Source organism: Pleurodeles waltl, chromosome 1_2 (assembly GCF_031143425.1).
Source record: "Pleurodeles waltl isolate 20211129_DDA chromosome 1_2, aPleWal1.hap1.20221129, whole genome shotgun sequence".
NCBI classification, from domain to species: Eukaryota; Metazoa; Chordata; class Amphibia; order Caudata; family Salamandridae; genus Pleurodeles; species Pleurodeles waltl.
In genome coordinates, this window is record NC_090437.1 from 655,143,743 (window position 1) to 655,168,705 (window position 24,963).

A 24,963-nucleotide genomic window follows, 5' to 3' on the forward strand; every position below is an offset into this window, starting at 1 on the left:
TTCCCTAATGAGACTATTACTTTGATTATCTTGAGACCTACTAATGTTAAGACTCACCACATATAAGAAACAATTCAATAAATTTGATACCACAGCACCCTGCTCTGACTTTGAGGATTGGGACTACATCAGTTGTTTGACAGTCTTATATAGTCTTTTTGTTTTTCTTATGAGCAACATGCAAACATGCAACCTTGTTTGTTAGATCCTTAAGTACTCTAGGGTGTATTCCATTGCCCTATTGAACTCAACCCTTGATATTTGACTTCTACAGCATGATCCTTTATCTTGTAAATGAACCATGGTCGATACACCCTCTATTTAATCTTTAGCAGGTCATGTGTGAGTCCTCATCAATGCCTTCTGTTATTTATATACCCAAGAGCTTTAGTTCAACAATTCAAAATTTTCTTTGACATGTTTCATCTGATTTACACTATTTTATTTAGCCTCATAGTGCCACTCATACTTAGTCAAATACATTTAAACGGGGAATGATGCACGCATGCAACACTTCCTTGGACTTACAAGGAGCGTCCCTGTTCTTTTCGGATTTACTGCAGGAAGCTGACAACTGCATAGGTGCCATGCATGCAATAGTGCTGTCTGAAATCATGGTAATGAGGAGGCCGTTCCCGGAATAACCACGGAGCATGTTTGAGTCTTTCTTGATATCATCTTTAGGAACTGTACAATGACCAAAGAGTGTGGCAGAACTGGGGCTTTGTTCATTTTGAACAGCAGAATTGATAGCTTCACAGTTTTCTCTTACCATTTAGGAAGTCCACATTAGCTGTCTGTCAAAAGGACCTTGCCAAACCCTATTCAGGATCTATGCAAAGTTCTGCACATATAGAAAAATACCTTTACATAGATATTTTTTTAACCACAGTATGCTGCCATCGCTCTGTATGCTATATCCATAATAACAGGGACAGTAGTCCACTGTAAGTAATGATGGCATGCTTAGTGAGGTACTCCATGTCATAAGATATGTTTAGGACCTCTCAAAGTCACGATCAGACCCAGGCCTCTGTGCAAAAGCTTACATTAGTGTGACGCCAAAGCCAAAATAAAAAGTCAGGATACCAGATACACATGCACTAGGGCGCTCAGGAAAAGGGAACACATCTGTATACAATGCAGAGGTACTTTCTATCCTAGAAGAGCTGGAAGAGCATTACTACATAATAAATAATGTTTTCAAAATTAGAGTTACCTTGCTTAAATACGAATTTTCCCACAGAAATATCATTGCTTCATCATCTACCACTTTTCCAAGGATTTTGGATTCCCGAACAATGATTTCCATTTCCTTCAGATAGCACCACAGCACTACATTTCTACAAATATGCTGTAAAATAAATAGGATGTACCTTTATAAGCTGATATAAAAACAACATTATCTAAAGTAATATTAAATTGTTGACAGTCGGGTCAATAGTGTTGAGACATACTAGCCTTGAACCACAATAAGGGAACTTCCAGGAGATGTCCTACTGTGTCCATTCAGAAAGCAGAAATTCAATTTCATTCACATTCAACATTCTTTGGACTATGTTAAACTGCTTGCTATGGTTATGAATGTATTTACAAAGAAGATTAAGATGATAAAAAAGAAGACATGAAGAATTCATTGTTTATTAGCACAATTTGTAAAATTAAAAAGAAGTTGTGATGAGGTCACTGAGTACCAAAATCCTATTTATAAACAAAACATTTGCTTACATGTTGGTTTATAAAATTATTTAGAGCATTTGCAATTTTACAAATCATTGGACAAGCAAAGTAATGTGTTATCCAGAACTCACTTGTGCGGGGCAGAATACGCTAGAGACAGTCCAATCTCAGTTATATTATTATGAAACTAGCATCAAAGGTTTTGCAATTTGCAATGTCCAGTTACTTTTAAAAAATTAAGGTAGATCAAGTGTATCCTTATTTTTAGTGCTGACATTCTTTGTGCGTGACACTGGCAAAGTAAATATGCCTGACAGACTAAACAATCTCCATCAGGACTAACTGTTGGACAAATATGTGCACATGTGAAATGAGAATTGGACACATTTTAGTCTAGGTATTGAATGGATTAAATTGTTTGGAAAACAAGCTATTTTGACATGCCATACATCTGATGGAAAATCCCTGTGGTAGGTGGCCTTTGCTGTCTATACAAGAAATCACAATACCCCCTTTAGAAATATGAAACTGAACTACTCCTTTATAGTCTATGACAGTGGTTAACAACCTTTTAACTTCTGTGGACCCCCACTTTATCCTTACTGGAATATAAGGAGTTCCTACTGAATCATTATTGGAATCCGGGGACCCCTACCAATGAGTCATTACTGAGTACCTGGTCCCTAATCTGTTAATAATATTTAATTTTCTTAGCAGTCACAGACCCCCTGAGGAGGCTTCAGGGACCCCCAGGGGGACCCCAGACCACAGGTTGGGAACCAGTGGTCTATGATAAGGAAGAAGTGTCTATCTAGCTAACACCAAGGAATAGGAACTTGGGTAAGCACTATAATGTAAATTTGCTACATTAAACTCCAGAAATTAATTCTGAAATGATAAACATGACTCAAATAACCATCAAGTCTAACTAATAATCAAATTAATAAGTAATGTAAAACTGGAAGAATATGCATACAGTGCTGTTAGGAGGCTTAATCACCAAGAATGGTAATAGTAGCAGATTTACTCAAAGAATCCAAAAAACAGAATTAAAAATACAAAAAAGCATCTTGTGTTAGATTAGATTTGGCCACTGTCTTCAAAAACTCTGGACAGCAAGATGTGTTGCAGTGGACGAGAGACATAATAGAACCATGGATTAATCATTACTGCCCCATAATAAATATTGTGCTTAATGTCCAGCCTATCACTCCCCTCATCTCACAAGTCTAATAGTTTCACTACTTTCACCTTCTGGGCTTTCTGTTAATTTCAAGTCAGTTACTGAGCTTATCACCAGTATCAAGGGACACTGTTTTTTTGTGCCATGAGCTCAATACTCCAAAAAGTATGTTTAAATTCATGTCAATGTTTTGCATAACAAGCTTTGACAGGAGCAGGAACCTTAATCTGTTTGGAAGAATACATTAATATACAACACAGAAATTAGTGCTTACACTTTATACAGCCGAATACTGTCAACCCAAAGCTTGTTCACATCATTTATTTGGTGAAACAGGCTGGGAGACAGATATGATCTGTAGTACCACCTCTGTCACATGTGGAACAATCAATACAATTATTTGTATCTCTGACTGCCATTTTATATGTACAATAACATATGTTAAAACAGTCCCATTACAAAAAGTGCACATAGGATGTTATTTGTTTCCAACTGGAGACAACTGTTGTACTCTTAAATGTGTTCTTGGGGTAGTGAGAGTGCCGACACATATTTATCTTTTACAAATAAAAGAGCATTTAGCTGGAAAATGTGAAAATACATTCAAATCAAACGTAAATTTGCAGTAAGCAGCCATACTTAGAAAATATGAGCTTAAAATAAATAATAATGTATTGGCTTTAGTTGGCCTAGCTGTTTATGCCATGTTAGCTGAAAAATAATACATTGACATTGGAAAGGTCTGCTGATCACGTTGATTAACTTTTCAGAAGCCTTCTGTTAGCTAGTAAATAGGCATTTGGTTTGTATTAGACAACTGAGTGAGGTCACCGGGAGGAGAGGAGTCAACAGGAAGGATGATTCATGGGAAGAAGTCTAGATGCAAAATATGGATGATGCAACTTTTCAAGGACTAACATCTGTGGTCTATTGTGTAGTTGTCAAGAGATGGGGAGTTTATTTATTCCAAGGAGCTTACTAAAATCCAACTGGCTAATGAGAAAGCTGAAATAAAGCGTGCTGCCACCTAAAATATTGTGTCCTTATATTAGTGTGTGTTCCTAGAGCAAGGCAGAGCATTTTCCTTTGAGCATCTTGGAGGTGGCTTCCATTTGCTTTTCCTGGAGATACATCTCTGAGCTGCCTGAAATTTGACTTCCCTTCCTCGTAGGTTGTTTAACCCATTTCCTTGATGTCTGCTGATTACAGCTTGATATGCAAAGGCTTTATGCCAATGCATTGATTCTCTCATCAGAACTCTTTATTGGGTATCTGAATCAACACTTTATTCACCTCTCATTCCAATTTAATTTAGAGTAGGGATTTTCCTCTATGGGACACGTTTGCTGTATTATTACATTAACTGTAATTTGAACTAATGTTGCATTCTATCCTATATTGAAATATTGATTATTGGATTATATTCATTTATAATGCTGATGCTAATTCTTATTGACTAAATAATGAAAACTTAAAACATTGATTAATAAAACCCTTTAACTCACATCAGTTTCTCATTATTGACTGCACTAAAAGTCCTTAATGATGTATTGCTGTGTGTTTAATGTAGATGACTGCCCCTTTTTACTTCTCCTTGTCGACAAATAAAGCTCCATACGACTAGTGGTAGGGGTTATTTAATGACTACACCTGAAGATTAAGGTATAGAAAAGCCATCTTCCTCAAAGGGAATGTTTTTGGTTGGTTGTTTTAACTGGATTCGAGCTTTGGCTGGCAGCTGGCAGCTTCTATCCACCGAGGAGAAGACGTAATGATCTCTGATGCTCAGGAGGACTACTGATCCTCTTTTCTAGAGAGCTCTGCCTGCCTGTCAGAGATTTCTATGCTTTTTGAGGAGATGCCACCAAAGAGGCTTCTTGAAAGCATTCAAAGTTTGCTGAGCAGCAGCAATGTATCATGCAGCCACTCTACAAACCATTTTGTTTTACAAAAACAAACTCTCACTTTGGGAGTTTCTTTTTGTGAAACAAAAAAACTATCCTGACAACCTGGGAGGTTTCTACCACTGTGTGGGAGGTACTTTTCTTTTTCCTCTATGGGAACGTTAGGGTTTTCTGGAGGTCCCGTACAGAAGAAAAAAAGTACGAGACTAACTGCTGTGAGGAGGTGTACAGCCTGATGTACTTACTCTGATAGCAATCAAGTTCGTCGGCTTGTTAGTGCCAGGTTAACACCAGTAGGGCCAGTGAGGACACCATCAGCAGAAACCTGACAGCCCACTGACTCTAATTAGAGTGGAAGGACCGTCGGTTTGGCAGGCAGGGTGTTCCGCCACCCACCAGTCCACAGCAATGTCTGGTGCTCTAGAGCTAGGGATGGGTCGACAAACCTTCTGGGTTTGTTATGACCATTTCCAAATGGGGCATCAGGTGAGTCGTAATGTGTCAAAAAGCTTTATCTGTATCCGCATTCATATTGCACTTATATGTTTACTCACACTGTGTGTGCTATATGCCACATATGCTGTTGTTCCTGGGTAAGCATTACCTCACCTGATATCTTTTCTACCTGAGTGGTGTGAGTAATATTTCAAAACATCAAAGAGGTGATGCCAATACTGCACTTATGTGTTTACTCACTCTCTGTGTGCTATATACGCTGTTATGCCTGGGTGAGCATTACCTCAGCTGCTATCTTTTCTACCAGAGTGGTGAGCATTATTTCAAAACATCAAAGAGAAGAAGCCAATCGCTCCTCTTTAGTCCCATTTCCCTTCACAAGATCATACTAGTTCAGGTTGCTTAATTACTCTGCCTAAAGAATTCTACTGGTGGAGACTGGTATTTACGCCTCGGGGTCTGCACTCAAAACTCCCTTATCGACTCTAGTGGGTTGTGACAATTGTGAGGCCTTAAAATCAAAACAGACTGGGATTTCAACCCTTTACATGGTATGAATTAGTCTCTTAATCAGAACCAAAAGGTTCTAGAGGCTCCTCAACCGGAGATAACCTTTTGTAAAAGTCAAGAAGATTTTAGAATGGTGGTTCCCAGAAGCTCTTTTGGGCCAGTAAGTTCTCAAACAATCAAAGAGGTAATGGCAACTGGTTTCAGGGTGCCCCTTGTGTAGGCCATCCAAGAACAATAAAAGACCACAGAAAATATTTCAACACTTTGGTGACTTAACACAAAGAGGACTGTAGAAATGTATGTAAACACTTGTGTGATCCTTGACACAAAATAAGACACCAAACAAACATCAGGTTTGTTACAGCCTCTCCCAACACCCAAACAACCATGGTCATAGATTTCCATGGACTTTGTGGTAGAACTTCAGGGCCGCACATGCCTTTTACCTTTGGGTATTTCCTCAGTGGGCTGAAGCCACTGAAGGCAGGTTTTGAAAGCTCAGGGTGGCTGCTGGTGGTATTGACATTTTTCCCAAGTCCCGGAGGATAATTGTAGCAGGAACAAGAGGGCTTCAAGAGAGACAAAGTGGGAGCACGGGAGGAAGACAGAAAGCAATCACAGAGGCAGAAGAGAGAACATGAAAGAGAGAATAGATGGATGGAAAGAGAGACAGAGACCGAGGAGAGAAATTGATGGCGCTGGTTTGAGCAGTTTGATGGGGCTGCTTTTTGGATCCCTTCTCCGGTCCTGTAGAACTTCCTAAATCCCAGTGGGGTATCGCTCTGTGGGTCACTGTGAAAAACGTGATGAAACTAGCACATATGGCTCCTTTACCCAGTTTACCAACAGCAGAGGAATCAGCTGGCCAGTCCCAAAAAGAAATAGTAAGACTCCTTGGTTTACCTGAAATCATTGTAATAGACGAGAGCTCAGTTTATATCTATCTTTTTTTGATACCCTATTGAAGTAGTTGGGGACTATTCATTTCACACCAGTTATCAGATGGCAGACAAAAAGGCTTAAGTCACAAAAAAGAATAATAACTATGCTGTTTTGTGTCCAAACATAAGGATGATTGGCTCTCTCAAACTCCATTAATTGAGTTCACTTACAACAATTCCCTGTCTAGGTCCCTGGGGGTTACCCCATTTTTTGGCACATGTAGTCTACATCCTACAATTTGGCCTTCCATAGTTCAGTCTCTGTAACAGTAATTGTCAATGGTTCACACATCAGCAGTCTGCAATTAATTAAAGGCCAAAGTTTCTTAAAGGTTTGCAGACCAAAAAAAAGCGGTTGCTCAGCAAACTTTGAATGCATTCAGAGAAGCCCAGCAACCAAATTACTCCAGATGGCAATAGTCAATCCTGAGTCACATCCAAAATGTATTCCTCACTTTATAGTGCCATTTGCAACAGCATAATTAGTGGGTCCTGCAGTGGTCAGTCAAACTCACAGAGAATTGGAAAATTAGTCCTGGTCAGCCCCACTAGAGAAATAACAGCCCAGGATCAACAAGACTTTTAAGTCAAGCCTTCAGAGTTAAAAAAATATCTTCTTCAGTACCTTATATTATTCTAAGGGTATAGGTCTATGGAGAGGGCAAGGAACCGGATTCTTTTGTCCACATAATTAGTAAGGGATTTCCAAACCCGATTTCCCAACCACTCCTTCCTAGAAAAACAAGGACAGGGTGAACCTTGCTAGAAAGGCAGTGGTGGGGTACTGTCATGATCAGACAACAACAAAACGAGTCCAGAAGCGTACAGGTGAGGATTGCATGGGACAGCAAAGGTACAAGCAAAAAGAATGACATCAGATAAATGGAGGTTGTGGAGGTCCAGGCAGTGGGAGCTGGGACTGAGACACAAGGGTAAAGTCTTCCAAATCAAGCGCAAGCAAAGGACAACCCTCACTAGATAGAACTGGTGCTCCCAGGACAACTTAAGAAGCAGATATGTAGAAACAAGTTGCCTCACAATTGTTAACTTGTATGTTCCCGTTCAATCAGCTTGTACACCGCTTTGCTATTCCTGTACTTTTGTTTTTTTCTTCCTTCCCCTTCTGCGTTACCCTAGTTTTTGGTAGTGTTTACCTTGATGATGGCTTCTGTGTCTGCATCAGGCTGTCTCTTCAGTGTCGTTTTGTTGGACCTGGCCCTTTTTGCAGGGTCATCCCCAAAGTTTTTGCCTTCCTCCTCTGTTTTCCTAACCCTCTCTGTTGGCTTTAGGACTCTGGACACTTTACCATTGCTATTCAGTGGTAAACTGCATGTGCTCTCTCTTTTGAACTTGGTATGATTGGCTTACACCTGACTGGCACATTTAATGCACCTGTAAGTCCCCCGTACAGTGGTATCTCTTATAACCAGGTCTTGTAAATTCAATGCTAATAGTGGACCTGCAGCACAGCTTGCGCCACCCACAGAAGTAGCCCTTCAAAGCTGTGTTAAGCCTGCCACTGCAGGGCATGCGTGCGCAGTTTAGTGCCACACTGGCTTGGCATCTAAAATTTCTTGCCATGTCTGGAACTCCCCTACATATAGGTCACCCCTAAGGAAGGCCCTAGGTAGCCCTTTAGGTAAAAGGTAGGACTTGTGCCTTCACTGTGTGGCATGTCCTGGTAGTGGCAAACAGCCTATTTGGTTTCTCACTGCTGTGAGTGTTGCTCCTCATAGGTTTGCATTAGGAATTCCCTTATATATGTCTATGAGGTAAATTTTGATCTATGAGGAGTAGCGTGAGTATGTTTGCAATGTTTTGAATGGTAATGAGAAATCCTGCTTCTTGGTGTAGGTGGATTTTGTATTACTATTGTGAAAATGCCACTTTTAGGAAGTAGGCATTTCACTGTGCTTATAACTCTTTGCAGCCTGATTCAATTCCACGTCTGGGACAGAGTAACAGCTGGGCTTTGTGTATACTTTCCAGACAGCCATCCAACAGGGAGGGTGCAGGTGTAACAGGATAACATCTGCATACTAAATGGTCTTCCTGGGCTGGGAAGGTGGGAGGAGGGGTACACTTACATTTGTATAGGTTGTGTCGTACCCTCACACAAAGGGCTCGTTTACCCCCCTACTGATGTCTGTCTGGATCCAGGGCTTAGCTTGAAGGGGGGGTGTTGTGCACTTCTAAAGTTCCTTTGAAGGTCTCCCTAGATCAAACACATTTTGAGTTTAAGTACAGGGGCAGTAGCCCCTTGTGTTTTAGACAACGCATGGGACCTGTAGCCAGACACTGCTGGCTCTACATGTTGCACCTAGCCAAGGACTGTTGTGCTGCCAGGAAGGAACCGTTATCTGGGCTCCTGGACTTGTGGCACAGATCTGCTTCCTGGTACCTGTTGGGCTGCAGAAGGGACTGCCATTATGCTTTGCTGCCTTATGTGCTGGCCTACTGCTCGCCTTTCTGCCCATGGTGCTACCCCAGTGCTCTCCAGGGGCTTCTGGTTGTGCCCCTGGTGTGGGGCTCAGAAGCCATGCACCATAGCAGCGTGTGAGAGGAGTCTTCTGTGGGGAAGTGCACATGGAATACCTTCCCTGGGTTGGACGGATGTCTGGCCGGAGCGTGCAGACGGGAGCTCCCTGTTGTGGTGGTATGCTGTGTGCGATCTTGGCACACCACATTCTGGCCATACTGACAGAGGTCCCAGCTGGGAGAGGCCCTGTGTGCCCTAAAGGCCTCCCCCTTGCTGTCAAAGTGTTTCCTGACGGAGGCTGCAATATGTGATGTGGCTGATGTCAAAACTTGTTTGGGGGGGGGGCAATGGGGAGGCACAAGGAGGAGGAGTGGATGGCTCCACCTTCACAGAGGTGTCCCCCCACCCTCCCCAGTGAGGCCATGCCTGCAGATATGAGCGCCCCGGCTGAGTGCAGACGCAGGATAGGAGGGTAAGAGAGTGTCCTTCTAGGCAGTCAATGATTCCAGACAAATTCAGGTGAGGCAGAGTGCCAGTTTCCGTGCCGGATGAGGTGCCTGAGATGGGAGACTCTCTATGGACACTGTATTTACCCCAGTGGGGGGAGCCTCTAGTGGCCACAAACGACCCGTGAGTATTCCACACTTTGCGGACCCAGTAAGGTCTTTTTGCTGATGTGGGAGGTGAGAATGCCCCTTCCCCATGTTTGTGCATACCTTGTGAGGCTTTTATGGATCAGCTTGCAGGATTGGAAGGATTCCTTGTTGGAGGTCCTGGCCCTGCCAATGTGTATTTACTACTGTATTCACCCTAGTAGGTGCCAGTTCTGTCAGCCTTCTTCGTCGTGGACAGAGAACTGTGTAACATATAAAAGGAGTGCTGTATCTCAGGGTGAGACTGTCAATGTCCACATGTATACATGGTGATGTTTTGGGGGTGATTTCTTTAGGTCTTGCATTCCCCTATGGTGTTTTATGCCCTCAGTACATATGATGTACTTTATGCCATGATTTATTATGTTGTTTTTGCCTGGCTATGGTAACAAGTATAATTTCAGGATTTGCACTGCCTGCATTGGGAGGGTGGGTTTATGACAAGTGAATAATAGAAGTCTTTCCTTATTGCACTATGATGATGTGACAATTGCCTGACTGGCAAAGTAATTACCGATTTATGTTGTTTTGTTCTATGGTTTATATGCAATACAGTTTAGTTTTATATAATCTGGTGTGAAGTTTCTTTTGTGGTGTATTTATTGTGTCACTAGAGTAGTAGGTGTGTGTGTTGTGCAACCGCTTTACACATTGCCTCTGGGGTAAGCCTGACGGCTCTGGCCAAGCTACCAAGGAGGTGAGCAGGGGTTATCTTAGGCATATAGCTCCCTTACCCTGACTAGGAGTGGTGGGTTCTCCAAGGCTTAGGTGCATACCCCAGTCAACCAGAACCCCCCTTTGCCAACAAGTTTAATCAACAAATACTCTCCATTCTACAGCCTTACCTGGTGCTCCCAAGCTCAGAAAGATCTCTGGGTATTTCAGGTTCTTCCTGTGTTCAATAGCACCATTTCTAAATGTAGCATCAATTGTGCTCTAGGGCATCAGATGACTATCTGTATCTGTATTCACATCACATTTAAATGTTTACTCACTCTGGGCCTGAGTCACAAAAGTAAACTTACAATTTTGTTTAAGTTTATGACTTTTTGCTATCCACAAAGGTATTTTACTAGTAGTACCTTTATGACTGCAGAGTCTCCACACATAAAAAGATAGGACTGTCCTGTGAATAGCACCTAATCATAAACTTACACAAAAGTGTAAGTTTACCCTTGTGAATCAGGCCCTGTGTGTTTATTTTCCTTAGGCACATATGCTGTGTGGCTGAGTAAGCATTACCTCACTGCTGTAAACATTGTAACACGTCCTGTTGAGGACCTTTTTTATTCTGATCAAGCGTGAACTTGTGGAGCAAGTTACTTACCTTCTGTAATGCTCTTTCTGGTAGAGGTTCTGCCTAACCACATATTCCTCACCCTCTGAATATTCCTCAATGTGGAAACCCTTTTTCCCAGTACTTCAGTGCGTGAGAAGTGGAGTCATGAGCTCCGCACTTACGCTATTCCGTTAGTGACGTGTGGGACCTATAAAGGCGTCACCCCGTGCGCTTATGTCAGTTGCTGTCAAGACTGTCTGCACTTCCAAATGTGGAGCCCCAAAAACAAACTGGTAGATCAGTGATTTCGGTCAAGAGCTCGCACCCCCACGTCTGCAGCACCACCCTGCTGTGCCCGTGTCCCTGACCCTCGCCCACGCTGCTGCTAGCGTGTTCGAGGCCCTCCCCCACCCGCAGGCATCCCCTGCGCCTCATCTCTGGTGTCTAGTAGGCTTCTGGTAAGCGTCGCTAGACTCGTGTGCATTGTGCCGTTTTCACCGTATTTGTGACTGTTGTACTGTATTCTGTGCCTTGCTTTTTTGCGCTTCTTGCCTCCATTTGTGCCTTCTTAGACTGTTGTACTCCGCTCTTTGCCCCTGGTGCGCCCCCCCTGCCGCTTGTCGCCAGACTCGTGTGCACTGTGCCGTTGTTCATCGTATTTGTGACTGTATTCAGTATTTAGTGCCTTGCCTTGCTTTATTTGTGCTTTGTGCCTCCAATTGTGCCTTTTTAGTTAACTGTTATTCCGCCTTTCGCCCCTTGTGCACTCCCCCTTGCCGTTTTCTCCCTGCCGCTGCCTCCCTGCGGCCTCGCCCCCCTCGCGCCCCAATTCGCCGCTCCCTCCCGCCTCCCAGCTGCTCCTCCCTCCCCCTCCCTTCTTAATGGCTGGCGTTGCGCGTCGAGGGTGAGCGACCTCTGACCTGATTTCGGTCAAGAGCTCGCACCCCCACGTCCGCAGCACCACCCTGCTGTGCCCGTGTCCCTGACCCTCGCCCACGCTGCTGCTACCATGTTCGAGGCCCTCCTCCACCCGCAGGCATCCCCTGCGCCTCATCCCTGGTGTCTAGTGGGCTTCTGGTAAGCGTCGCTAGTCTCGTGTGCATTGTGCCGTTTTCACCGTATTTGTGACTGTTGTACTGTATTCTGTGCCTTGCTTTTTTGCGCTTCTTGCCTCCATTTGTGCCTTCTTAGACTGTTGTATTCCGCTCTTTGCCCCTTGTGCGCCCCCCCTGCCGCTTGTCGCCAGACTCGTGTGCACTGTGCCGTTGTTCATCATATTTGTGACTGTATTCAGTATTTAGGGCCAGATGTAGCAAAAATCCAATTTGCGAGTTGCAAATTGCAAGTCCTTCCGACTCGCAATTTGCAACTCGCAAATTGGTATGCAAAACGGTGTCTCAGACACCGTCTGCGAGTCGCTATGGGGTCGCAAAGACCCACCTCATTAATAATAATGAGGTGGGTCGCAAATTGCGGCCCCATAGCGACTATGGGCACTCGCAAACATGGAGGCCTGCTGTAGTCAGCAGACCTCCATGTTCGTGACTGCTTTTAAATAAAGCAGTTTTTTTTTTTTTAAGTGTAGCCCATTTTCCTTAAAGGAAAACGAGCTGCACTTAAAAAAAAATCCGAAATCTTTAGTTTCAGTATTTTTTCAGGGCAGGTAGTGGTCTCTTGGACCACTACCTGCCCTGAAAAAATAATTTGTTGTCCATTCACAAAGGGGAAGGGGTCCCATGGGGACCCCTTCCAATTTGCGAGTGGGTTACCATCCACTTCAAGTGGATGGTAACTGCAACACCATTTGCGACCGCATATGCGGTCGCAAATGGTATTGCATACCACTGCGAATCGCAAATAGGAAGGGAACACCCCTTCCTATTTGCGATTCGGAAATGCATTTTGCGAGTCGGTCCCGACTCGCAAAATGCATTTCTGCATTGGAAACACGCATTTGCGAGTCGCAAACGGCAAATTTTGCCGTTTGCGAGTCGCAAAGTGTTTCCTGCATCTGGCCCTTAGTGCCTTGCCTTGCTTTTTTGTGCTTTGTGCCTCCAATTGTGCCTTTTTAGTTAACTGTTATTCTGCCTTTCACCCCTTGTGTGCTCCCCCTTGCCGTTTTCTCCCTGACGCTGCCTCCCTGCGGCCCCGCCCCCTCGTGCCCCCATTCGCCGCTCCCTCCCGCCTCCCAGCTGCTCCTCCCTCCCCCCTCCCTTCTTAATGGCTGGCGCTGCGCGTCGAGGGTGAGCGACCTCTGACCTGATTTCGGTCAAAAGCTCACACCCCCACATCCGCAGCACCACCCTGCTGTGCCCGTGTCCCTGACCCTCGCCCACGCTGCTGCTAGCGTGTTCGAGGCCCTCCTCCACCCGCAGGCATCCCCTGCGCCTCATCCCTGGTGTCTAGTGGGCTTCTGGTAAGCGTCACTAGACTCGAGTGCATTGTGCCGTTTTCACCGTATTTGTGACTGTTGTACTGTATTCTGTGCCTTGCTTTTTTGTGCTTCTTTCCTCCATTTGTGCCTTCTTAGACTGTTGTATTCCCCTCTTTGCCCCTTGTGCGCGCCCCGCCACTTGTCGCCAGACTCGTATGCACTGTGCCGTTGTTCATCGTATTTGTGACTGTATTCAGTATTTAGTGCCTTGCTTTTTTGTGCTTTGTGCCTCCAATTGTGCCTTTTTAGTTAACTGTTATTCCACCTTTTGCCCCTTGTGCGCTCCCCCTTGCCGTTTTCTCCCTGCCGCTGCCTCCCTGCGGCCCCACCCCCCTCGCGCCCCCATTCGCTGCTCCCTCCCGCCTCCCAGCTGCTCCTCCCTTTCCCCTCCCGCCTTAATGGCTGGCGCTGCGCGTCCGCGCGCAGCGGGCGTGCCAGAGGCAAGCCCGTCTGCGCCCGACCGCGCCCAGCGCCAACCACCCTGGTCCGCGCGACCCCCGCAGCAACAGACGCCGCTACTCGGCCAGCGAACTCATCGCCCTCAACCCCGGCTCCTCCACAAAATGCTTCCAGGCCACACCGAAGAACACCAAAGGACCCTTCTCCTGCCACGCCTTCAACTTCACCTGCAACAGAACAAGGAAACCTGCAACAACCAGCACAAACCACCTCCACTGCATACTCCTCAACACACGCTCCGCACGAAAGCACGCCATCGAGCTCTGGGACCTGCTCGACACCACCGCCCCAGACGTAGCCTTCCTGACGGAAACCTGGTGGAACGACTCCTCAGCACCAGACATCGCCATAGCCATCCCGCACGGCTACAAGATCACCAGAAGAGATCGCCCCAACAGAATCGGAGGAGGAATAGCCATCGCCCACAAATCCACCCTCAAAATCTACGCCCACACGGACAACACCCTCAAGACCGCCGAACACCTGCACTTCCGGATCCACATTGACCCCAACACCACCCTCAGGGGAACGCTCATCTACCGACCCCCAGGACCACGAGCACCCTTCAGCGACTCTATCGCCAACCTCACGAGCACCCACGCCCTCGCCTCTAGGGACTATATCCTCCTTGGAGACCTCAATTTCCACCTGGAGAACAACAACGACACCAACACCACATCTCTGATCGAAAACCTCTCCAACCTCGGCCTCAGACAACTGGTCAACACACCCACCCACATCGTCGGCCACACGCTCGATCCAATCTTCTCCGCAAGCAACCACGTCACCTTCAGCCACACCACTGAACTCCACTGGACCGACCACCACTGCGTCCACTTCACATTCAAGAAGCACACCGAACACCACGGCACCCAACTACCACCTCACCGCCGCAGGAGCAAAGTCACCGAAGACCAACTGACCAGCACCCTTGCCTAGAACCCGCCCACCGACCCAGACACCGCCGCCATCAGCCTACAACGGTGGATCAACGACTGCGCCAACACCCTCGCACCTCTCAAAAAGCCCACCGAGGAAAGAAAAAAGCCGCCTGGTTCACGGACGAACTCATCACCTCCAAACACACCTGCCAGAAACTAAAGAAGAAATGGCTCCTCGAACGCACTCCAGACAGCCTGACAGCCCACAAGGAAGCCAACCACAAGCACCACCAGCTAATCCGACTCGCCAAACGCTCCCACTTCACAGAACGCCTGAACAACAACGCACACGACAGCAAAGAACTCTTCTGCATCGTGAAAGAGCTATCTAACCCCAGCGCCAACGCCAACGACATCCCACCCTCCCAAGAACTCTGCGACGCCCTGTCCACCTTCTTCTATCAGAAGATCGCCGACATCCACGACAGCCTCAACACCACGCCTCCGCCAGACCCCACCTCCGACAGCTCCACCTACACCAACCGCCTGGACCCAAGTAGATGACTCGGAAACCTGCAAGATCATGAACTCCATCCACTCAGGATCCCCCTCAGACCCATGCCCCCACCACGTCTACAACAAAGCCGACTCTACCATCGCCCCCCAACTTCGAAAGATCATCAACTTATCCTTCGAAACCGCAACCTTCCCGGAAAGCTGGAAGCACGCCGAAATCCACGCCCTCCTCAAGAAACCCAAGGCAGACCCCAGCAACCTCAAAAACTTCCGCCCAATCTCCCTCCTTCCCTTCCGGGCGAAGGTCATCGAGAAGATCGTCAACGCTTAGCTCACCCACCACCTCGAGGACTACTCCATCCTGGACCCCTCCCAGTCCGGTTTCAGACGCAACCACAGCACCGAAACCGCTCTCCTCGCCGCCACAGACGACATCAGACAGCATATGGACAACGGCGAAACATCAGCCCTCATCCTCCTGAACCTCTCCGCAGCCTTCGACACGGTTTGCCACCACACACTCCTAACACGCCTCCACGAAGCCGGAATACAAGAAAAAGGCCTCAACTGGATCTCCTCCTTCCTCTCCGGCAGAACCCAGAGAGTCTGACTCCCTCCCTTCCGCTCCGAAACCACCAACATCATCTACGGCGTACCCCAAGGCTCCTCCCTAAGCACGACGCTGTTCAACGTCTACATGGCCCCCCTCACACAACTGGCCCGTCAGCACAACCTCAACATTCTCTCCTACGCCGATGACACCCAGCTCATCCTCTCCCTCACCAAAGACTCACCAAAGACCCACACACCGCCAAAGCCAACCTCCATGAGGGAATGAAGTCCATCGCCGAATGGATGAGAAAAAGCCGCCTGAAATTGAACTCCGACAAGACGGAGGTCCTCATCCTCGGACACACCCCCTCGGCCTGGGGCGACTCCTGGTGGCCCACCGCACTGGGACCCCCTCCAACACCAACCAACCACGCACGCAACCTGGGCTTCGTCCTCGACTCCGCCCTCACCATGTCCAAGCAGGTCAACGCAGTTTCCTCCTCCTGCTACAACACCCTCTGCATGCTCTGTCGAATCTACAAATGGATCCCGATGGAAACCAGAAAAACGGTGACCCAGGCCCTCGTCAGCAGTAGACTAGACTACGGCAACGCACTCTACACAGGCATCCCAGCAAAAGACATCCAATGCCTCCAACGCATCCAAAACGCCTCCGCCCGACTGGTCCTCGACGTACCCCGCCGATGCCACATCTCCCACCCCCTGAAGGACCTCCACTGGCTCCCCGTGGACAAGAGGATCACCTTCAAGCTCCTCACCCACGCTCACAAGGCACTCCACAACGCCGGACCAGCCTACCTGAACAACAGACTCAACTTCTACGTCCCCTCCCGCCAACCTCGCCCTCGTTCCCCACTTCCAACGCAAGACCTCCGGCGGCAGATCCTTCTCCAATCTCGCCGCCAAGACCTGGAACGCCCTCCCGACCGCCCTGCGACAGACACAGGACCTGCTCACCTTCAGGAGACTCCTCAAGACCTGGCTCTTCGACCAGTAGCAGCAGCCCCCCCCCCTCAGCGCCTTGAAACCCTAACGGGTACGCAGTGCGGTCTATAAATATGGTGAGTGATTGATTGATTGAGTGTGCAGATTCCTAGATTTGGGATCTAATTAAGGGATAGAGCCCAATGAGAGAAAAGGATGCATGGAAGTGTCGGTGAGGAATCTGCAGCTAGACAGTCTCTCAACCAGAAACATACTTACTGAAGGTATTTTAATAGTTCTTCTGATAGAGACTTCTTGCCCAACATTTCTCACCTTTTCAATACATAGCAAAGCACTACCTACTTGAAGGTGGTTCTGTGAGTGGACTCAAACCATAACATCCTGTAGGACCGAGCAGGCAAAATGCCCTTCTTGCCAAACATGATTTTCCAGTTAATAGTGCCTCATGGAAGTATGAAGGGACACCAAAGTAAATGGCTGGCAAATGTTTAGGACAACGACTCCATATGCTAATTCAGTGGTAGGAGCTTTGGCACTGGTAGAATGTACACACAGTACTTTTGGAGGCTGCTTTTTAGCCAACGTATAGCAGATATTAACGCAGAGAACGATCTAGTGGTAGATGGTCTGTCTTTGCATTGTCCTGCCTGTTATTGCTCTACAGAATTCCACAAATGAGCTGATTGTCCACCCGGTGGCCTTTGGTATGATCGAGGTAGAAGCTGAGCTCTCTTTTGGGGTCCAAGCAATGGAGTCTCTCTTCTTCCTTGGAGTGGTGAGGGAGAGTATGTAATGTAGGCAGGGTAATGGACTGGCTGTCACAGAATAGCATCACAGAATTCAGCAGGAAGAATGCCTGCGTCTGTAGAACCATTTTTCCAGGAAGACGGTGGTGCAAGGCGGACAGACACAGAGACTCAAGGTCTCTCACCTGTTGTGCAGAGGTGATGGCAATAAGGGATATGGTTGTGATGTTAAGAAGCCGTAAGAGACAGCTGTGAAGCCGCTCAAGCAGAGTGCACATAACATAAGTCAGGACCAGATTGAGGTCCCATTGGGGCATGGGAAAAGGATAAGCGGGAAACATATGTTGAAGCCTGTTAGAAACTGGGTTTCTGGTTGGCAGAGGTATACAGCCTGCCAAGCAGGAACCACAATCCAAGTTAGGGTAAGTCAAAACACACCCTAAGTTAACCTGTGCTCACCCTCGGGTAACCTGGCACAGAGCAGTCAGGCTTAAATTAAGAGACAATGGGGGCAAAGACCACCTCGGCTGTTTCGGAGATTGCACCGCCAACAGGCTGGAGGTGCAATCCTGGGTATTTTGACCGTGGTGGAAGTGCTTGCAGCGCTACCCAGGGGATTACGAGTCCCCGAAAAGGCTGGCGGTAAGGGGAGTTGCGGGGCACCTGCACTTCCCATGCCACTGGCATGGGCAGTGCAGGGGCCCCCTGACAGGGCCCCATGCAGCTTTTCACTGTCTGCCTAGCAGACAGTGAAAAGCGCGACGGGTGCAACTGCACCCGTCGCACGGCCGCAACACCGCCGGCTCCATTTGGAGCCTGCTCCTGTGTTGCGGCCGAGATCCCCGCTGGGCAGAAACCAGGTTTCCGCCTGCCGGCCCAGCGGGGATCTCATAATGACCGCGGCGGGAGTGCGGCTTTATTGGCGCCCGCCCGGCGGTCAGATCTTGGCGGCCGGCTTCAGGGCCAATGTGTTAAGTATTTGTGCAACATTTCAAGCAGTAAAACAGTGAAAAGACCACACACAAATAATCTACATCAGGGTACAGAAAAAGAGCTTAACTTAATTAAAAAAACAAGACCAAAATGACAAAAATCCAATAAGTAGAAGTTGAGATATACATTTTTTAAGAATAAATGCAAACTACTTCTTAGAAGCAATAAGCGCTTAAATGGGATATTTGGTCACGCTGGACTGTGGCAAAATCAATGGTTCTGGCCGACTGCAAAGGAGCGCATGGCGAATACAAGGATTCACTTGGGCCCACTAAACCAAACTACCTTGATCCGGGATGCATTGATGAAGATGCGTGGAGCAGATGAAGCGATGTGTTGGTGTCGAGCCATGTGGTTGATGATATGTGTCTATTTTCTCCACACAACTGCACCAATGTGTGGGTTCCAACTGTGACATGTTGGTTCTAAATGCACTGCCAGGTTGCTGCTGTCGCAGTGGGTGATGCGTCGATTCCTAAGGTGATGTGCTGGGTCCACGAGATGAAACAACAGGAATGTGCTGGTTCCGACTCTTGCAAAGGTCGGAGATGCGCCAGTTCTGATGAGGATGTCTGGGTTCTGCTTGGAGCAGCGTTTTATACCCACTTCCAAGGGCCGAGGACTGGATTGGCACCACTTGGAAGGGCAAGACTCACCAGAGTCCTGGTGATGTAGCAGATGAGTTGGAAATCTTTTGTGTTCCTGACACTTCAGAAAACAGGAGGCAAGCCAGCAAGCCCTTGGAATCACTTTGATTCTGGGATGGGAAGATGCAGCTCCAGCCCTTCTCACTCAGAGGCAAGGAGGGCAGCAGGTCAGCAGAGCAGGAGTTAAGCATGGTGGCGGTGCTTGTAGCAGCAGAGCAGCCCTTCTTCTTGGGAAAGTATCCACAAGTCCAGAAGTGTACCTAAGTGGTAGTGTCAGAGGTCCAGGGCTTCTTCCCAGTTCTGCCTTTGAAGTAGGGGAGACTTCAAGCAAAGGTCTCTGAAGTGCATATATGTCCTCCCTTCCTGCCCTAGACTTATTACAGGGGGGTATGCAGCCCTTTGTGTGGGGAAAGCATAGCCCATTCAGGTGCAAACGCCAGCTCCTCGCTCCCATCCTGCACAGAATGGCCCATCAGTCACACCTAAGCTCCTTTTGTTTGAGGCTGTCAAGAGAGAATGCACAAACTCAGCTATCACCCTCCCCAGACGTGTATTCCATCAGGCAGTGGGCACCAAGGGCCTGATTTATATTTCGGCGGAGGAGTAATTTCGTCACAACGGTGATAGATATCCTGTCAACCGAAATCTAAATCCCACAGGAAACAATGGGATTTAGATTTCGGCAGACAGCATATCCATCACCGTTGTGACAGAGTAACCTCTCAGCCGAAATATAAATCAGGCCCCAAATGGCTAAAGTAAGAAAATGCCAACTTTCTAAAAGTGCCATCTTAAGAACTACAATTTAAAATCTGACTTCACCATAACTTGTGATTTTAAATTGTGAGTCCAGAAACACCAAACATGACAAACCTATCTCTTCCAGGTTGCGAATTACACTCATAAGTTGTAATAAGGTAATCCCAATATTATCCTGTGGGAGAGATAGGCCTTGCTGTAATGAAAAACAACTTTCAGAATGTATTTTTAACTACCAGGACATGTAAAACTTTTAAATACATTGCACCCTGCCCTCTGGGTTGTCCAAGGCCTACATCAGGGGTGTGTAAAAAGGGAAGGCTTGGTCCTGGAAAAAGGGTTATACTGCAGGTTGTCATGACAGTGTAAAACTGCACCCAAAGACTCCGTAATGGCAGGCCTGAGACATTGTTCGAGGGCTACTTAAGTGGGTGGCACAATCAGTGCTGCAGGCCCACAAGTCGCATTTAATTTACATGCCCTGGGCCTATGTACTGCACTTTACTAGAGACTCATAAGTAGGTTAAATAAGCCAATTGGGGTTGGGTCAATATTAACATGATTTAGGGGCAAGAGCACAAGCAGTTCAGCACTGGTTAGCAGTGGTAAAGTCCGCAGAGTCCTAAAGCCAGCACAAACGAGGTCAGAAAAGTGGAGGAGGTAGGCAGAAAGTTGGGGAGAAGCCCATGTTAAGGCTGTCAGGTGTAACAAAGCCCTTTTGAAAAAATGCATCACAAGCGGTGACTTAGACACAGAGAGTTGATCTGGCAACTGTAAGGAGGTCAAGAGGGCCTAAAGATAACCTTTAACTGTACCCAAAACAAGGCCTTGTGGGCAAGCGAGAGAGAACAAATAATGAAACATCAGATGTTTTGGCTGGAAAGGTGGGTGGGTCAATCTAGTGAGTGCGCACAAAACCACAGATTTGTCCCATTCACAAGCATACACAGTTTTCGCTGAAGGACGCCTGGCTGCCAGGATGACATCAACCACCTCCAGTGGTAGGTTGAAGTTGTTCAGTTCTCACCCCTCAATCTCCATGCATGAAAGAGAAGGTTGCGAAGGCTTGGGTGCAGAACACTGCTCTGTTGCTGCGCCACAGGTCCTGCCAGAGCGGCAGCCTGATCAAATAGCCTATGTTCAAGCCCAGGAGTTCTAAAATCATACTCTGTGCCCAATCCAGAGCCACTAGGATGAGTTGGGCCCGGTCCGGCTTCATCTTCTTGCAAACTCAGGGCAGGAGTTGTATCGGCTGGCAGAAAGGTTTGCAGGAGTCCCGAGTTCTGCTGTGAGTGAGAGATGCCTTGTTAATACTGTTAGAAATGGGGTCACTAGTTGGCAGAGGTTTGCACCCTGACCAAGTAGGGACCCTCACTCTTGTCAGGGAGTTACACACCCAAGATAACCCCTGCTCACCCCCTTGGTTGCTTGGCTCAAGCATCCAGGCTTATCTTTGAGGCAATGTGTAAAGTATTTGAACACACACACACACACACACACACACACACACACAGACAGTACCACAGTGAAAACACTACCAGTTTAGAAAAATAGCCAATATTTAGAACAAGACCAAACCAACAAAAATCTAACATACACAAGTAAAATATCTCTTTTTAAAAGTTTAAGCAAGTTTTAATCTATAGGAATCAATGGCTGTATCAAAGTACATGGGATGGGTCAAAAACAAAGACGATGAAGGCCACAGGGGAGCTGAGGTGCTGGAAAATCAAAGCGATGCATAAGTTTCTTACTCCATATGGCACGGGATGCATAGATTCTTTTCTCGCAGGTGAGACGATGCATCGGTTCCATACTGGTGTTGTGTATCCATTTTAGTTATAGCTCCATGCAAGTTAGTTTAGCACTTGCACCTAGATATATTTTATTCAGCTGAGTTGTATTATTCTTACAATAGCCACTCTTGCGGTCTTGTTTTATTTCTCTCTATCTAGCTGTTTTTGCATAGGCCAGAACTATGTTCTTAACCAAGACATTCTTGCTCACTCTGTGCTTCTTTCAAGGCTGCAGTTAGATAGGTTGACGGTGAACGTGGTACAAGTTTTGTCTCTGACATTCGTAGAAAAACACACCTCCTTGCGTAGGGACATTTTCTCAGAACATTAGCTGTTGTATTATAAAAACACTTCCCTGTCCCCTACACATTAGAGGCAGATTCCAGCCAGAGAACCATAACTGTATGCCGATTGCTGAACGCTTCGCTACAGCTGCTTATGCTGACTTCAGGCCTTTGCTTAGGTATGGGGGATGATGTCTTCTCAGGGGAACCGGAAGGGAAGAATTAGAGCTTAACATGCCGTGCTCTATTATAGCCTAGGTAGGAATTAGTCTATTGACTCTAGTGACAATCTGGTAGCGTTATTCCTATGCTTTACTCTCCTTGTCACAATTTTAATCTTGTCATGCTGTATCGTCCTGGTTATTGAGGCCCATACTTTGCTATCCAAGATGCTTGATTAAAAATCTTATTGAAACATATACTGCCTCTGTTTGTCATTGTGTATATGAGACTAATGTAACTGAGAGAATCGGATGAGACCTGAGTGACCACGACTTCCCTGGGAAATCAATTATGTAATGCACTCGGCTGCCCAATGCTCTTCTATGTGCTGCTCCACTACGAACACCAACAACAGCGAAGACCACCACAGTGAGTACAGCCGCCTAGCACACAGGAGAGGGGGGAGGAAAAAGTGAGTGACACACACACGTAACACTCCCACCCCAACACCATACACACAATCAGATGCAGTAACATAACATATTGACCCCGTATCCCTCAGGAATAATGCAAGGACAACTACAATATATTCAAGTGAGTGTAATAAGATAAATACAGTAGGAATACGTGGATCCAAAATAAAAAGTATATACATATTTACAAACCAATGGACACTGCCCAGTCCTCAATGTTCGTGGGCCACAGGGCCACATCACAAAGTCCAAGGCTCCACCTCACTCCTTCAACAACACGGAGAGAACACTGCAGGGGCATCAGGTCGAAAATAGCCAGGCACCTCAGGGGGACAGGGAACGGGGGGCACCTCAGCCGGAAGATGGATCAACGCCACTGGTCCTGGAGGGGGCAACATGTCCATTACTCTGTCCTGGGGAGTGCAACGCCACAGCCTATCAAGTAGGTGACTTGGCTACATGCCCTGTGTTTGGTCCTGGGGAGTGCAAGGCCACAGTCTCTCAAGTGAATGGCTTCTCCACTGGTTCTGGAGGGGCCATCATGCCCAGTGAGCTTCATCCTGGGGAGGATGGGGTGAGTGGATGTCTTCTCCACTTGTTCTGGAGGGGGCATCGTGGCCAAAGAGCTTTATCCTGGGGAGGATGGGGTGAGTGGATGTCTTCTCCACCTTTTCTAGAGGAGGCATTGTGCCCAGTGAGCTTCATCCTGGGGAGGATGGGGTGAGTGGATGGCTTCTCCACTGGTTCTGGAGGGTGCATTGTGCCCAGTGAGCTTCATCCTGGGCAGGATGGGGTGAGTGTATGGCTCCTCCACTTGTTCTGGAGGGGGCATCGTGCCCTGTGATGCAGATCTTTAGGAGTGCAAGGTCACAGTCTCTCAGCTGGGTGTCATACCCACAAGCAGGGGCCAGGCTGCAAAATAGCCCATAGACACAGGACTACACACTGTCCGCCTGCGGTGACAGCTGTTCAGTGGTGGTGGTGCTGCTGATGCTGGTAGTGGTGGGGGGAGGCTCCAGCCCATCCCCTGCACCCTCAAACGGCTGCCCACTGGGGCTGCTGCTGGTGGTGGTGGGGGGAGGCTCCAGCTCATCCCCAGCAGCCTCGAACAGCTGCCCACTGGGGCTGGTGGCGGTGCTGCTGCTGGTGGTGGGGGAGGCTCCAGCCCATCCCCTGCAGCCTCGGAGGGCTGCCCACTGGGGCTAGTGGTGGTGCTGGTGGCGGAGCTGCTGGTGGTGATGGGGGGAGGCTCCAGCCCATTCCCTGCAGCCTCGGATGGCTGCACCACCATGGTTGGTGGTGGGGGCTCCGAGTGAGTCCCAGCACCAGGCCCCTTGTCCTTACTGCCTGCTGGTGCAGGTCCCTTGCCCTTCCTGCCAGCAGCTGTGGATGGCTCCTTGCCCCTTTTGGCAGCAGCTGGGGCTGGCTCTTGCCCTTCCTTCCTGCAACTGGGGCTGGCTCCTTGCCCTTCCTTCCTGCATCTGGAGCTGGCTCCTTGCCCCTCCTTCCAGCAGCTGGGGCTGCCTCTTTGCCCTTCCTTCCTTCCTTTCTTTCTTCAGCTGGGACTGGCTCCTTGCCCTTCCTTCCTACAGCTGGGGCTGGCCCCTTGCCCTTCCTTGAAGCACTTGGGGCAGGCACCCTTTCCATCTGCCTGGCTGGTGGCCGGGATCCTTTCCCCATTGGAGTTGCTAGGGACACTACTGTGCCCGTGGACTGGGTGGCTGAGGTGCTTGCCTGGGTTTTGACCACCCTGGGTTGACGTGCGGGACAGGGGGGTAGGGGTAGGGAAGAGGTCAATGGTGGAGAGGAAAAGCTTCTTAGGGACACTGGGGCGGGAACAGGTAGATGGTTTGGGAGTGGAGGAATAGGGAGTGGTTGTAGGAGGTGTCAGTCTGTTGTGTTTGGGTGCAGTTGCATGGGATGGATGCTGTGGTGAGAAGGATGGCTGTTGGGTGTCTGAGGGCTTGTGTTTGTGTCCTTTGCAGGAGGGGGCACAGATAAAGTGTGAGAGGACACAGGGGACATGTGCATGGATGTGGGGGTGGTGACTGCCAGTGAGGGGTGTACTGATAGGTGTGCTGGTGATAGTGGATGAGGATGTAGTGCATGCAGGTGTGAGTGGAGACGCTACTGAGCAGGAGGTGGATGAGGCGGAGGAGGAGGAGGGGGCAATGGTGGAGGCAGTGGATGTTGTTATGTCTGCATCTGGA

The 24,963-nt window shown here is 47.9% G+C and overlaps 1 protein-coding gene across 5 annotated transcripts in view; it reads right to left on the reverse strand.

Moving 5' to 3' along the window:
- The window catches only part of IL15 (interleukin 15), a 438,031-nt gene that overhangs the window by 101,775 nt on the left and 311,293 nt on the right, over positions 1 to 24,963 (reverse strand). For all 5 annotated transcript variants that reach the window (XM_069242573.1, XM_069242574.1, XM_069242572.1 and 2 more), the window contains one exon: positions 1,220 to 1,354. In XM_069242573.1, coding sequence (XP_069098674.1) covers positions 1,220 to 1,354 — 135 coding nt within the window. The remainder of the gene's footprint in view (positions 1 to 1,219; positions 1,355 to 24,963) is intronic.